Here is a 17691-nt window from a genome sequence, read left to right as displayed (position 1 = left end):
TGTGTGTGTGTGTTTATTTTTTAATTAATCGAATATACTTTCCACGTTTTAGTTTAGTTTCTCAAGAATGTTAATATTAGTTGATTGTGTGTATGTGTGCGTGAGTACATAATTAAGTGTGTGTTTGTGTAATAAAATGTAAAAATGAAAAGACAAAAACAAAATGATAAAGTTAAAATGGTTGTCGTCGTGGTGTATATATATATATATGTATATGTATATGTTAGCTAAAAGTTTTCACACATTTTTCATTTTTCATGTTCATTTTTTTAAGAGTAATTTACGCTTAGCGATACTCCATCTTTCCCCCCCCACTCTCTTCTTTTTATTTTATTTTTCTAGTCTCGAGAGTTTTTTTTTCGTTATCATTATTACAGTATTTTTTTTCTATTTTTTTTTTTCTCATTTTTCCATTTATTTTCTTTCCCCTCTTTTCTTCCCTTTGGAAATAATTTATTACGTTTTTTTTTTCTTTTTTTTTTTTTTTTTTTTTTAAATACGATTTTTTCAAAACACGTTTATTAAGAGGTAGATGAGAACGATAAGAAGATAATGTCAGCTTAGAAATATACGGACACAATATTATTATTATTATTATTATTATTATTTATTTAATTAATTTAATTTAATTTAATTTAATTTAATTTAATTTAATTTAATTTAATTTATTAATGTATGTAGGCTCTTAACTTTGTTTCTCTTTCTGCGATGCACGTATCCAATATAAAATACAATTGCATCGGAACAATCACAAAGGGTGGTGAGTAGTAGGGGGTGTGTAGAAGTAGAAGAGCGCGGGGGAGAGGAGGAGGAGGAGGAGGAAGAGGAGGAGAGGAAGAGGAGGTTAAGTAAAAGTTTCAGAGATCAAATTAGTTATTCTAGTTAGTTGTTTAGAAATCATCTTTCATACAACAGCAAATCCCTAAATCCCTTTCTTTTTTTTTTTTTTCGAGCGATTGATTGATCAATAGAATAGTAGTGAACCTTTTTTTGTTGACATTTTTCATTATTTTTCTTGTTTTTTTTTTTTTCTCACTTTTGTTGCAATTATTAAACAATTTTGCTAATTACTCGTTCAAATTGTTTCCTCTTTTTTTTTTTTTTTTTTTTTTTTTTTTATTATATTTTTCATCCTTTATCTTTCATTGAATTTTATTTGAACATTGCAGTTTCGATTTCAGTACGAGTTTTGATTGTACAAATCGTTCCAACGAGATGTTTCTTTCGTACCTTCTTTCGTACCTTCTTCGTAACCCTTTTTCATACTTTTTGACTTTTATTATAATTTGATAGAATTAATTTGATATATATATTTTTTTTGGTACATTTTTTTTTCATCATTTGTGCAAGAGAGTTTTAAACATATTATTGAACTTACACTTTGTGGTATGTTTGATTAAATGATTGAAGAGATAAGAGTGAGAAAGAGAAAAAGAGAAAAAGAGAGAGAGAGAGAGAGAGAGAGAGAGAGAGAGAAAGAGTGAGAAAGATAGGTTATAGCATAATTAAATAAAAAAACCAAAAAATGTTCCTTTCCACCCCCCCCCTCCCCTTGCGACGTACTACTATACCATTACATATTAAGTCTTTAATTATCCTAAGTATTATGTATTATGTTTGTTTTTTATTTTCTTTTTTATTTTATTTTATTTTATTTTATTTTATTTTATGTTTTTTCTTCTTTTTTTCTTTTTTTTTTTTTTTGTTCATTCGTAATTAAGGACTATTGACTGGTTTTTTTTTTTTTCTTTCTTTATCTCGTCGCTTATACAATTTTTGTTGTTGTTGTTGTTGTTGTTGTTGTAGTTCTCTTTTTCGAAAAAAAGAAAAAAAAATTCACACGTACATACACACACATATTTGTATACGGACAGACAGACAGACAGACAGACAGACAGATAGACAGACATACACGTACGCACGCACATACAACACACGTATAGAGAATTAACAGGTGTGTATAATTTGAAAAAAAAAAAATAAAACAAGGATAAAATGACGTTTTCTTCGAGGAATTTTAGAACAAGTTTTTTTTTTTTCATTCATTTTGAAGAATTATTATTATTATTATTATTATTATTATTATTATTATTATTATTATTATTTGACTGTTTTTGTTTTGTTTACTTATCTCTCTCGTTTTAACGCACCACCGATTTGATTCATCGTATATTTTCAGTGCGTGTCAAATATATTTTATTTATTTATGTATGTATATATATATATACTTCTTACATGTTTAACAACAACGCCCGTGTATTTATGTGTGTGGATGTGTGTATGTGTGTTTAATAATCTAATCGTAATTTAACAAAAAATCAACAAAAAACAATTAAAAAAAATATATATATATATAAATGTATATAAAAAATAACAATTATAGTCACGAACTTTTAATCACGTTCTAATAATAAAAGAAAAAAATAATATATATATATATATATAAATATAACTATATATATGGATATAAAAAATATGGCTTAGTCAGTGAATATCGAGCTGTGTCGTATTTTTGGCAAATGTGAATTAATTAGAAATAATAATAATAATAAGAATAAAAGAAAGAAAAAAAGAAGAAAACAATATAATAGAAAAAAAAAGAAAAACAATAAATAAATAATTAAAATAAAATATTGATACAAAAAAAAACATTGAATTGTATTTTAATTTATTCTTCTTTCTCTATTTCTCTTCTTTTTCTTTTTATTATTTTTATTATTTTTATTATTTTTAAATATTGTATTGTTAAATCATTTGGTTTTACTATCACACACCCCCTTTTCCTCTCTATCCCACTTTTTATTTATTTATTTATTTTTTTTTTATTTTTTTTTTTTGTAAATAGACTTTCGTGTCTTTAATTGAATCGAATGTATTTTTTTTTTAATTATTATTATTATTATTATTATTATTATTATTATTATTATTATTGTTGTTCTTCTTTAATTCATTATTTTTTCTTTATAAATATTTATCTACGATATTTACTACGAGACAATATGTGCATTTTGTTTTTTTTAAACGATGAACTTCTTGGATTGTGTGAATCAAACATGTAAATTTATATAATTTTTTTTTTGTTTTTTGTTGTTTTTTTTTTTTGTTTTTGTTTTAATTCGAACAGGTGTGTGTTTTTAATTATACACCATCTATTTGTTAATTCATTGGCATTTTTTTTCTTTTTTACATATTTCGTTTTATTCGAATTTCGACTAAATAATTGTCCCCTTTCCTCACCTCTGTGAAAAATCGGACAGAGAACAAAAAAAAAAAAGAGAGGAAAACATTTTGTTTCTTTTTCTTTTTTTCTCACGATCGTATTACGACGATTCGTTTTTAAAATATAACAACACGACGTTTATGTAAAACGCAGTAGTAAATAGTAGTAATAATAGTAATAGTAATAGTAATAGTAATAGTAATAGTAATAGTAGTACGCAGCAATCGTAAAATGTAATAAGAGTGGTTTCTTTTCTTTTTTTATTCTTTTTTATTTTTTATACTCGCGTACGTTTTTATATATTATATATTAATTATATTTATATATATATTTATTTATTTATTTATATATATAAATATATATATGTATGTATGTATAATAATTTGTTATAAATACATACATACATACATACATATATACATATATCTTATCTTAATATATATAAATTACATGTCACGTTTGTTTGTCCGCAATGGACTCCTAAACTACTGAACTGATTTTAATCAAATTTTGCACACCCTGTGCAGTTTCATCCAATTTGAAAGATAGGATAATTTATATATATGTATTTTATTTCATCTTTAGTGGACACAGATTAAGGTACACATTTAAATATAATCGGTGGGATTAGAAGAGTACATCAAAAACTTTGGTACTAAGAGATGATACTTTTCTCCTTTTTTTTAAAGAATTCTTCTTTTTTTTTATCACCCCCCTCCCGCCCTTCCTTTGTATTTTCACCACGTTTTTTTATTCTCAATTAATTAATCTCATTGTTTTATATATATATATATCATTCTTTCTTATAACTTTCGTGAATGACTTTATTTATTTATTTTTTTTTTTTCATTAGAATTAAGAAGTATTCTACATTGGATAGTGCCTATCTAAAAATTGAAGACGCAGTTTTATTTTCAATGATTTTCTCAATAACTTTCATCTTTTTCTTCTTCTCAAAATGATCATCCATGAAACGTAACACACACACATGTTTATACGACATATAATGCAATTTATATAATTACAATACTAAGTTTTATATATATATATATATTCTCTCTAACTTTCGATGAAAGTCTTGGTTTTTCATTTGTTTTTTTTGTTTTTTTTTTTTTTTTAATATCAACTCCCCCGCTCTTTTGAAACAACATAACCTCTTTCTTTTCATAATATTTTTTGTATCTTTTTTGGCATCGTATCGCGGGTCCTTTTCTCTCCGTCCGTTAGTTTTCTTCTTTTTTTTTTTTTTTCTAGCAATATTCTTGCGAGTATCGTTAATTAGAAATTTTTCTTATTTTGCAATTATTCCATCATCATCATCATCATCATCATCATTATCATTATCATTATCATTATCATTTGAAATTGTAACACTTGGTGTTATATTCGAAGAAGTTTTGTGTATTTGGCTCATTGTGGATGTGCGTGTGCATGCTTTCTTGCGTATGTGTGTGTGTGTGTGTATATATATATATTTATGGGGTGTCTGTAAAATGTATTATTACATGGTACTTTTGGGTGGTATAATACCTCGTGCGAAATTGTTTTCTGACCGATAGGCCTTGAACAGTACAAACGCGATTATAGGATTATTAATTTGTATTTTTTTTTTTTTTTAAATTATTTTATATTATTTTTCATCTTCATCTTCATCTTCATCTTTTGTTGTTGGTTGCGCGTATGATAAATCGAGAGAGTACGTTTTATTTTATTTTATTTTTTTTTTCTTTTATTTGGAATAATTGGGAACGAACCTTCATCAGTCGACAAGAAAAATGCATTGAAAATTACGCTCTCTTATTATTTTTTTTCTTCTTTTCTGTTTTTTTTTTTTTTTTCTGTTACCGTATGACTATTATCAAATACAATATTATCTAATTGTTTTAATTGTTAATTGTTTATTATTATTTTTTATTTATTTATTTTGCATTATTCTAGCTCAGGCTACCCTAGGCTAACTTCTAAATTCACCTATTTTTAAGCGATATAGTTCTTTTTTTTTTTTTTTTTTAGTTGTTCACACATTTTTTTTTTGTCCTTTTTTTTTCATTCAATTTTTCTTTCTTTCTTTCATTCATTTCATTTTAAATGTTACCTCCTCCTCCTCCTCCTCCTCCTCTTCACGTGTCATCTGTAATATTTTTTTTTTATATGTTTTTATGTATTTTAATTCATGTACGTAATTAAGAATGCACGTACTTATTATATGCATGTGTATATGTATGTGTGTGTATATATGTGAATTTACGTAAGTGTATTTTTATAACGTTTATAATATATATATATATATATTTTTTATTTTATTATTTAATTTAATTAATTATTTTCTTCTAAAACGACACACAAATGCATGGTAGAAAAATGAGCCTCCTCGCGTCTTTGGTTAAACGCGAAGCATTTAGAAAGTATTCTGGCAGTGGTTTCGTAGATGCTTCGACCTTTTAGCCTCGGACCAAATTTTGATTTAAAGTTTTTTTTTCCTTTTTTTTTTTTTTTCAGTGAAGAAATATTTAGAATGAGTTGTTTTTTTTTTTTTTTTTTTTATTTTAAAGTCGATCGGGACGTGTGCTGCTGCTGCTGCTGCTGCTTCTGCTTTTGTTATTTTTTTCTTCTCAATATTTTTTTTTTATTTTTTATTCTCAACTTGTTCGTCGCTCGTTAAGTTTCTTTTTTTTTTCTTATTCTTCTTTTGCAGGGATTTTTTTTTTCCAAGAGATTATTATTTTCTTTTTTTGTCACAGTTTTTGCTTTGTTTTTTTTTTTTAGTTTGGATATCGATCGTTCATAAATATAATAATAATAATAATGATAATAATAATAATAATAATAATAATAATAATAATGATAATAATAATAATAATAATAATAATAATAATTGATATTTATGAACAATTTGAGAATTGAGATCTTCGTCAGAATGTCGAAACTCTTATATAATGTCAGAGGACAGTAAAAACAATGTGTGTGTGTGAGTGTGTGTTATGTGTGTTTAGTTTATATGAGATTGACGTAATATGGAATATCTCGAGATGTCATTAAACGTAATTCTTTTAATCTTTTTTCTCTTTTTTTTTCATCTTTTTCTATATTTTCTTTCATTTATATTTTATCTCAAACTTATATAGTTTCCCATTTTAATTTATAAATCATCATCTTTGGTATACTTTCGTTAAAACAAAACACGATTGGGTTGTCAAAAGTGATTTGTTTGTCAAAAATTTGATTAATTTGATTAATTTTATATATATATATATATATATATATAATTATATTATATTATATTAATTATATATTGTATTAATTATACATAGTAAGTAAACTAATTATAATACATATATATATATATATATATATATATATATATATATATATATATATATATATTTAATATTTAAGGACGATCCTTTAAAAGATCCTTGTCATAATTAAAACAAAATTAATCAAATTTCAAATAAAAAAATTAAAAATAATACACAAAATCACTCGAGATGATCCATATATTATATTATACATATATATATATATTTTTTTTAAATTTATTTATAACTATTTTTTTCATTCGTTTATTTTTGTTCGAAATAATCCCCCATAAAAAAAAAGAGATCACTATGTCTGTGTATTATTAAAATAATGACTGTATAGTTACTGTATTTTGTAATTTGATTGCAAACACTCGTTGCAAATTCACAACAAATGTTTCACGCGGATAAAATATACATATATATATATATATACGTGTGTGTATGTGTGTATGTATGTTGTATTTACGAGTTAGTGTGTGTGTAATACATTATCCGCGCGATTAGAGAAATAATGGCACAAGAATAATATGTTCCTTAAAATTTGAAGAGTCGTCATTTTCTTTGTTTGTTTTGTTAGATTTTGTTTCTTCTTCTTTTTCTTCTTCTTCTTCTTTGTTTGTTTGTTTGTTTGTTTGTTTGTCGTTTAGGTCTTTAAGAAATAAACTAGATATTTCATTCGTCAAGGCGATTTGTAGGTGCGTTAGATTGATTCACGAAAAGATGGTGATCACCTCACGTCCGCTACCCCGTACCATTAACACCCTTTCCAAACTTTCAGTCAGTACTTCTAAAAATTCCATATCTGTTATTTTTTTGTTTTTTTTTTAAATATAGTTAAGGGAAATAATGAATATTCTGTTATAATATAAATAATTAATATTGTGATGATGATAATAATATAAATAATGTAAAAGGATACAGCTTGATTCACGTTCCATTCTCGTATCTCGTGGTGGACCGGGTAGATTAAGTATTACCAACTGAGCGTCATGGCTCTTATTAACGATTACTTCATTCAATTTCACAGACGTATGCATACGTCTCACGTCACTTTCGTCACTAAAGCAAAATAAGATACTCAGTATCAGTGATTAAGTTTTTATTTATCCTTGGTGTGTATATAACAAATGATTATTAATATGATCAGAATTTATTAGAGAATAATTATTTTTAAATGCCAATATAAAATATTATACTCTCTCTCTCTCTCTCTCTCGAATATATTTTATTAAATATTCTTTTAATATATTATTATAATATATTTAAATTAAATATATTTAATAAAATATTGGAATTTCTAGCAATTGAATACGCTATCTGGTGGCTAAATTCAAAATTAGAGTAGATAGGTCGAATTGCTATGCCACATGATGGAATCTCTAGCACTTAAATACGCTATCTGGTGGCTAAATTCAAAATTAGAATAGATAAGTCGAATTATTACGCCACGCCCCTTGCCAGAGATCCCAATATTCGAGTTTAATGTTGTCAAAAATTAAAACAATCAAATATTAATATAATATAAAATGATAATAAATAACGTACGGTATCAGCGTAGGTGGCACTTTAGAACAAGGATTCTCCATTTTGTTTTCCTGTTCATTTTCCTTAGCTTCTTTCTGAGCATTTTCCTTGTTTTCCGTTTTGGGTGAGCCACCAATTAATTTAGTTGCTTCGTCAGGATTTTCTTTACTTTCTTCGTCCAATTTTTCATTATTACCAACATCATCGGAATCCTTTTGTTCAGAATCTCTGACAAGATTTTCTTGTTGCGGTTCGTCCGTTTCGTTGGCATTTTGACTACCGGGTTCTTGAAATCTTACTTTGGATGGTACTTTAACGTCAACGTTGTGATGATGATCAACGATTGCTTGTACCTGGTGTAGAATTATTAAACAAAAATATATATTAATTAATAATATTCAAATGTTACTCATATATATGTATATATATATGAACAGCGGATACAAAGTCAAATGTTTATTTATTATTATGCCGTGGGATTAAAACTAATAATCTAAGTTTTTTTTTTTGGGGGGGGGGGTTGTTTTTTGCAATAAAGCACTAATATGGTCTGCCAAATATTATTAGGAATTTCTATTTAAGCATTCGAAATGAACGTGCCAAATCAAGCTGAAACGGTAAGGTCAGATTTCTATATCAAGGAATGGGGGGTGGTTGGTTAACAGATGTTTCCTGATAGAGAGGTATTTAATATTTTTTAATAAAAATCGTACAATAATAAATAAATAATAATTACAATAGTTACAATAAAGATAGAGGTGTATATTAAAATTCAATTTTTTTTTGTAAAACCGTACAAAAATAAATGAAATAATTACAACTAAAGATGGAGAGATAACCTAAAATTGGATTTTTGAATTAACCCTAGATTTAATTTGATATAAATATAAATTAATTCATTATTTAATATAAAATAGACAAATATCTATATAAATTTTCAAAACTACAATTATTTGTTGCTATTACAAAATCGTAACAATTATTACACCATATATAATATAGAATTCCATGATAGAAAATTTTCTATTTATTCTACCCCTCTCTATCAGTTTTCATCCAACAGAAGAAATTATTTTGTACAACTTAGAAATGAGGAAAATTGTGAAAATTTGTCGTGTGAGGTGGAAAGTGGGGAAAAATTGTTATTTCTAGGTTATGAATAAAACAATGGAACATAGGATAACGTCGACATCTTGGTGTTTTTTTTGGATGTCAAACATTTTGGATAGACACGGAATTGTTGGGGGATGATCTGACAAACCAGAGGTAATTTTTCCTCGCCGGATACCTCGTTGAAGTCCACCAAAGGCTGCACCTTATCCTTGACGAGCACACAACAAAGAGACACATTCCCATCAGTTATCACGATCTTTTTTTTTTTTTTTTTATCATACATTACTTGTTTTTGATTTTTTTTTGTCTATGTTCTCAAAAACGAAAACAATAACGAGAGACACATTTACAAAGACGAATAATAATAATAATAATAAAACAAAACAAAAAAAAAGAAACAACCAATTGGATTTTTAGATGTTCGCGAGGCAGATTTTTGTAATTCTAAACGGAAACTCACCACTCCTCGTGACTCCTTTGTGTTCAACTGCAACTCTCTCAACACTTGGTTCCTTTGTTCCATCAACAGGGTTCTTTCGTAAGTATATTCGGAAATGTCAGAATTCATCTGCAAACAGAAACCCAATTTACCAATTGCATATGATAAAAGATAACAAAATTAGTTTGAATTGTGGATGTATCAAAACATCGATGGTCACAGTGATCAAATTTCCATCGATTAATCTTAATAAATTATATTAAAATTAAATTGTTAATTAAACGTTAAATAATTACCATTTCGACTATTTCAACTTCTGCTTCGATTCTAAGATCGTAAAGGAACTTTTTCAAATCTTTCTTCATCTGTATAGAATTGTCTTCCATTTGTGCAACAGTGAAGATCCTCATTTTACAATTTTTCCATGTACGATGTTGTTTCAATAGGAACGGCAATAACATGAGAAGACCACCGTCATGAACTATCCACCAAATGTCGATATTACCAACAACCTTTTCCGTAGAATCAGGGAAAAAGTTGATACCTTTGGGTACCAATAATGCCATTCTAGCTGCAGTAACAGTTCTGACAGTTTGTAAGAACACTCTCCAACTTCTTTTATCCTCAGATTTTTTCCAACCATATGGCCAACCAAGGATAACTGTGTTAGGTTTCATTCCACCTAAACCAGTCGTTTGTACGAGTGAACTCAAACCATCAACAATGTTACCAGCTACTAAAACATCGACGAATCCTTTGACTTTTTCCTCGTTAGCCGTGTCACGTAAGCTTTTTTTAGCTGCCAATACTTCACCAGAATTTTGAATATAATCACCAGCTATGCAACTGACACAAATCGTCAAACCCTTTCCTGCCTTTAATTGACTAGCAAATGCAAACAATTTTCTATACTTTGGCGCAAGATCGTCGGTCAATTTGGCCAGTATCAAGATCTGTGGTCGCCAATTTTTCGTATGGGGTGGTCCTTCTTCCAATCTCAGAAGTGAATATCTTGCTGCTGATAACGCAAGACCACGAATACCATCACCCCCATTCCTTTTCTGCACCACGATACTCGATATATTTGTAAATGCAACCTGCCATCCCCATGGCAAGTAAAGCGTAATACCAACTGGTCATGAACATGATTGCTATGCACAGGGCCAATCCGAGGAATGATAAACTCCAATGATAATATTTGAAACGTGGTCTCCAATTGGGTGTTCTCAGAAGGGTTTGCAATGCACAAGCCAAGTTAACAAAACCGTAACACATTAAGAAAAACATTGAAAGCAGTGGTGCCAAGTAATCAACGTTTCCCAATAAAATACCACATTGACATATTAATACTGTCAATACTAATGCTCGCGTCGGTTCACCGCGACTCGAGCTAACTGCGAATGGTGTTAGGAATGGTATTATACTGTCCTTTGCAATAGCTTGTAACAATCTTGGTGCACCAGTCAATGATTGTAATCCAGCACCCAATGTTGAAAGGAACGAACCGATAAGTATCACCCATTGATTTGGCCATGCTATGTTAGCCACTACCAATTTACCACCTATACTTTGACCAAATTTATCCCTCAACAATAGATTGTCCACAGTACCAGCGAACAATAGTACGTTTGACAAGTATACTGTCGAGGTCGTCAATATGGCACAAATTGTACCAATTGGAATTGATTTTTGTGCGTCCGCGAGATCACCAGATCTGTTTGATCCAGCCATAATACCTTGGATAATGTAAATCGAAATTAGTTTTGATTATTTTCATGATCAACACTAAATTATTCTTACCTGTCACTGATGGGAAGAATATTCCAATGAGAATGGTAAATGACGTTGTCAAATCAACCGTTATCTGATTGTAACTGTTGCCAGCCATATTGTCCATATCTTTAGGATTGTTACCATAAGCTATCAATTGACCATCTTCTTGGAAACTATCCCATATGTTTTCTATTCGATGGAAATCCAATGTTGTTATTTTCATTGTTCCCCCCCCCCATTCACGTTTTTATTAAATATATATTTGATTGAACTTACCTAAAAATACGCCACTTGCTAAACCACGAATACCGTTTATGATGGTAACGTTATTCTGTAAATAATATGGGTCACATATGGTTATGGTAGTGTTAGTTACGTTATGGCAATAAACGTTGTGAAGATGTCCACCTGGATTTTTGTTACATTCGTTCATTACATCGAGATCTTTCAATAATCTTTTCCCAAGTACGCACATTCTAAATGACAAAATATATAATTCACATTGTCAAATCAATTCAATATATTGTGTTATAATTTAATATTGAAATATTTTATAATACAAACTTCAATAATTCATTTCCGTTGAAGTTCACGAATAATCCAACGTAGACAGCTATGATCGATAATATAACACAAGCCAAGGCAACCGTGGCAAATTTGTTCACGAATTTAACACCAATGAATACTATCGTGCCCATAACCAATAGCAAGCCGGTACCATAAACTCGAAAATTATTGTACATTATACTCGGGTCTTGAGTAAAGTCACCGAATATGCTGAGTTTCGGTGCCATGTAAGTCTACATTTTGTTGGAAACACATAAATCATGAGAATTGTTTATAATTATTTGATGATGCGATAATATTTATGGGTAATTGATGATATTTACCAAAACTATTTCAACAGCACCGATAATATACATGGCTGCTGCTAAAGTGGTACCGGTGTAAAACAACATACCAACGGCACCACCAAATTCCGGACCTAAACTTCTTGATATCATGAAGTATGACCCACCGGCTGGTACAACACCGTTTGTTGCAATTGCACTCATACTAATTGCCGTTAACATTGTCTAAAATTGTTAACGTAATTTCTATTAATATACAGTTAATGTGTGTGTGTATATATATATATATATATTTTTCTTGTATGAAATTTAATCATAAATTAATTGGATTAGAGCAACTAAGTTATTGGCTTTTTAAAATCAGCAATAATTTTTTGTTGCCAATCCAATTGAGATAAAATCGAAAATTGTTAAAAATGTTAATACATGATAGTAATTTTGTTTGATTATTTGAAATAATAATAATTACTTAATAATAATTATTAAGTTGATGAACTTACGACACAACAGCAGCATAAAACGATGAAAAAACATTGAATAGCACCGGCAGTACCGACGACCCACGTCAAACGAATAAAAAGAATAACACCAAATATATTTTGTATACAGGGAAGAAATACGCCTATTAGGGTGCCCATACGAGCCCCGCCACCTGCAGCTGGCGCTGGTTTGCTGTCAGGATCGGTCGCAGCTGGAATTGTATTGCTGTAATTTGCCAAACTGCTGAGTAATGTCGATATCCGGGGTCGATCTTCCATCTCTTCCTGTTAAATCAAATCAAAATGAAATTCGTCAATTTAACATTTATTTGAACTGTTGAAAATTGGATCTGTTGTCATAGACAAAGAAAAAAGAAAATTAAATCAGAGTTTTTTTCATTTTTTTTTACTTAGCAAATATCCCATAAGGAGTTGCAATTGCAACCATATGGAATTACAAATTTAATATATAAATATAACACTAATTTTGTATAATATTTTTGTAATAATTTCAATCAGGGTTTGTTCAACTTTTCTTCACTTAGCAACTACCTAACCCATATGGAATTGCAACCCTATGTGGAATTAAACATTCAATACACTAATTTTTTACAATATTTTTCTAATTATTTAAATCAGGGTTTGTTCAACTTTGTCACTTGACAATTACCCCATATGCAGTTGCAATCCCAAATAAAATTAAAAATTCGATATACAAATATACCACCAATTATTTACAATATTTTTCTAATTATTTCAATTAAAGTATATCAAAAATTCCACTTCATAATCATCCCATATGAAATTGCAACCCCGAACGTTTTGAACAAATTAAAAAAAAAAAGGTGATTGCCATTAGGTGTTTACGTTGATAAACTTTGATGAACATTTTCTAGTTAAATTTTATCTATTATCTTTTTCACGTAAAATAAATAAATAAAAAGTAGTATATCATTTAAGATACTCTCGGATTTTGGTGTGGGTGTGCATCAACCGGAAAATGCTCGTTGAGGTAAATCAGATCGACAGGGGAGTTCACGCTGCGACGAGCAACAGCAACCCCTCTCCTCTTCCTCTCCTTTACAGTGAACGCGACGAAATGATTTGAACGATTTTCAATGGGAATGAAATTTATTGACAAAGAAATTTGGCCGGTTAAACTCGATTGTCATTTTTATCTAATATGTGATAACAACACAGAGAGGGGGGCGGGCGGGGGGCGGGGGGTGATGTGTAAAATACGTGTGAAGAATTTTATTCTAATTTTTTTTCTTCTTTTTTTCTTTTGTTATTCAATTTATTTTATTTTATTTTATTTTATTTATAATTATTTGCATATTATTTTGTTTGTTATTTAAAAAAAAAAAAAGTAAAAAAGGATTCGAATCTTGGAATGAAATTTTAATTAAAAAAAACAAAAAATGTTTTATTATTAAATAAAATGTTGTATTCTTTAAGTTAAAAAAGGGTTTAATAATTATCGAATAACGATCGTTGTTCTCGTTCGATGATAGGTCAAAAGGAAAATGGACACATATGGGCAAAAGATGGACGTATATATATAAATGTGTTGGTAGTAGTCTCTCGAGCAGACCACTTAACCCTCGTTTGGTTACTTTGAAAGCTTTCATTATGTATATAATGACATCAAGGGATAGAATAAGAAACGTTTATGCACGATGTACCACCTAATAAAACCTGGCCCTTATATATATATATATATATATATATGTATTATATAGGTATCATATATGCATGCCCATCCAAAGGGTTCTCAATTACTCATACGTTAGAACACGTTAAACAGAACACTTTAATACGTTTTACTTTGAAAATATCAAAAATATCAAAAATCAATAATTATTATCAAATAATAATTAATAAAAATCGTATTTCTTTTTTTTATTATTTATCATTGAAAATAAAGAATAAAAAACACGATATCATTTTTCAAAGAATCTTAACCCTTTACACTCCGCACGACTTTTGACGCTGGGTAACAGCAACTTTGTGCGATTTCGCGCCAGAAACGGCAACATTTACAGACCCTCGTATTATCTTCATATATACGTGTCACGTTGTTTGTCCGTAATGGACTTTTAAACTACTGAATTGATTTTAATCAAATTTTGCATCTTCTGTGCAGTTTCATCCAACTTGAAAGATAGGATAGTTTATATCTCAATTTATAATCGAATTATTTATTATGCGTGTGTATCGGACTGATTGTGAGAGCCACAGCAACGCATGCCGGAGCATTCCTAGTTCACATATATATATATATATATATATATATATATATATATATATATTTATCAAAATAAATTGAGAATGATTTTTGTTGTTACCTTCAATCATTCCGTATCTGTTATCTTTTAAAACCCTTCTACCTGTCCCATCCCTTTTCTCACCCCCTCTTTCTAACTCGTCTCGTCTTCCAAAGGATTATTATCGCACTCGTAAATTTGATCGTAACTAACAGCATGTATATACACCACCACCCGAGGTAGCACACGTGTTTTAGTAGAGAAGTAGTTTTGCCTACGATAAGCTAGGAAAAGGGGGTGAGAAGGAAAGGGGAGTTTCGGTGGGTGGTAAAAGAGGAAACCCTTTAGAAGTATCTCGTTGAAATCGGTTTGGCCACGAGGCAGGAAAACACAGACACATTTCTACACGGATCACGGATCATGAGCCAGCCAACCAGCCAACCAGCCAACCAGCCAGCCAACCAGCCAGCCAGCTAGCCAGCCGCCGGATAAGCTCGTCTAAAGAAATTAGAAAGACATGACACGCGAGAGAGGGATTAGAGATAAATAAGAGAATTAACAAAAAAAAAAAACAAAAAAAAAAGAGAGAGAAGAAAATAGTTGAAAAATAGAAGAAGAATAAGTTTTTGTAGTTACATTTTTATCGCGATTATTTGTCAACTCTTCAACATTTTTTTTCTTTTTTTTTTTTTTAACAATCTCACCGATTAACGAATCTATCTTTTTTCTATTTGTTTTTTTTTTATATCGTTGATATTTTATTTCAAAGAAAAATATATTATTGTGTAGATTATAGAAGACAATTGATCTTTATTTATTATTTTGTTGAACGAGTTTATTGAAATTTTTCTTTTCAAATTTCATTTTGTCGTTTCAGTTACTTCAACGAAAATAATTTTGCATTCGTTTCTTATTCCAGCATTAAAGTCTCCCACCCACGTATAAATAATTGCTTCATTTTCTCGTATTGTCGTTTGTTAACCCTAACACATTTCTTTTTTTTTTCTTTTTTTTTTATAAAAATAATACTGTTTTATTAAATAATATTAGATGGTTCGCAAAAGTCGTTTCGTTTTATGCTGACACAATATAATGGCATTAATTGATGCAAACTAACAAATAGTAACACATGAGATCGATGAGAGGTTAAATCTATCAAATTCACTTATTTATGATCTTTTCAAAGGTTTAGGTTTAATCTCGAAGCAAACATTGTCTTCATTGTCTTCATCTGAACCATCTAATACGAAACAATTAATTTTTTAGATGATAAATTATTTTTTTATTTAAAAAAAAAAGGAGAATGTGTGAGACCTCTTGTTAGGGATAGCAATGTAGAGGGGGGTGTCTACAAAATAATGTTGTACTTTGCAAAAAAAAAAAAAAAAAAGAAAAAGAAGTGGTCGACCTTATTTACGCGAAACAAACGAAGAAGAAGAGGAGAAAGGGAAAGAAGGGTTCGATCAGCGGCATTGAAGCGAACGTTTGCAAAAATTAAAGTCAAGGCGAAGAAGATTTTTCACGAACGTAGCGAACATTTCAGTTACTTTCAGTGACGTCAATCTCTGACAGAAGGTACTCGAAGGGTCGTCTTAATGACTTCCCTAACCCACATATATTATTTTCTAAATATAAATGTAATAATATATATATACATATACTTGCTTGTTAAATTAAACGTATAATCGAATGAACACACACACACATATACAATAAATTTATTTTATTTAATATTATATATGTATATATAATAATATTAATAAAAATGTTCTATAATATTTAATATACTATTTAATAATTATTTAATGTATTCATTATAAATATAATAATTTTTATAATATTTTATAATTTTATTAATTAAATATAATAATTTAATATTTAACAAATATAATTAATTATAATAAATATAATAATTAACAAAAATGTTCTCTTTTTTTTTTTTTTTTTTTTCTTTTAATTGTAGCAAACTGTAAAACTCGTGGTTTTATTTATAAAATTATTTTTCTTATAAATGAGTTTCTGTTTTTGTAACGACAGACATTGCTGTTGTTGTTGTTGTTGTTGCTCGTGGAAAGTAAGGGAAAAAGAAAGATTTTAAAAAGAAAAAACAAAATAGATTAAAAAGAAACAAGTAATACAAGTAGAACAAGAAGAAGAAAAAGAAGAAAATAAATAAAGCTTAGCAATAAAACTCCCTTGGGTGTCGAAGAAAAAGTCAAAGTCGTCGATCTTATCGACATCTTGATCGTCCCCTACCCCTTCTTCTTCTTCTTCACTCTCCTCCTCCTCCTCCTCCTCCTCCTCCTCCTCCTCCTTTTCCATCACTTTCTCATCTACCTCCTTCTTCACCTTTATTTCTCTTCTTTCGTTTCTTTTTATCACGTTAATCGGAAAAGAAGTAAAGCGAATAATTGGATATCTACAAATCGAGGTCGAATTCAGGCCGACTTTAGACGATGTAAAAAAAGAACAAGAACAAGAACAGAAAAAGAATGAATAAAAAGAAGTCTAGGATAATATATTCTATTAATTAACAACCAGGAAACAAGCACGTTCCAAAGACTGAACCCATTTTTTGTTGTTGTTGTCTTTCTGTTCTTTTATTTTACAAGTTGTTAAGTTCTTTTCACTAATTCATCTCTCGTGAAGTTCATTTTGAATCAAAAGTTTCAAATAATTTGGAAATTTTTGTACACGTGTATATAGATGAAAGATTTATGCTC

The 17691-nt window shown here is 28.8% G+C and overlaps 1 protein-coding gene across 1 annotated transcript in view; it reads right to left on the bottom strand.

Moving 5' to 3' along the window:
- Window positions 1-1080: 1080 nt before the first annotated feature.
- kcc (solute carrier family 12 member kcc) overlaps window positions 1081-17691 on the bottom strand; it is a 105274-nt gene continuing 88663 nt past the window's right edge. Inside the window, 12 exon segments of the mRNA XM_015324413.2 lie at window positions 1081-7324; window positions 7442-7581; window positions 8068-8399; window positions 9308-9367; window positions 9620-9727; window positions 9895-10647; window positions 10649-11334; window positions 11399-11560; window positions 11648-11847; window positions 11936-12171; window positions 12262-12447; window positions 12723-12986. Coding sequence (XP_015179899.1) covers window positions 7233-7324; window positions 7442-7581; window positions 8068-8399; window positions 9308-9367; window positions 9620-9727; window positions 9895-10647; window positions 10649-11334; window positions 11399-11560; window positions 11648-11847; window positions 11936-12171; window positions 12262-12447; window positions 12723-12986 — 3219 coding nt within the window. The 3' untranslated portion in view covers window positions 1081-7232.

The sequence above is a fragment of the Polistes dominula genome, unplaced genomic scaffold (genome assembly GCF_049000335.1).
Source record: "Polistes dominula isolate Pdom_NZ unplaced genomic scaffold, Pdom_raw_medaka contig_15, whole genome shotgun sequence".
In the NCBI taxonomy this organism is placed as follows: Eukaryota; Metazoa; Arthropoda; class Insecta; order Hymenoptera; family Vespidae; genus Polistes; species Polistes dominula.
Note: the sequence above shows the minus strand (reverse complement) of the source record. Positions and strands in the feature narration are given on the sequence as shown.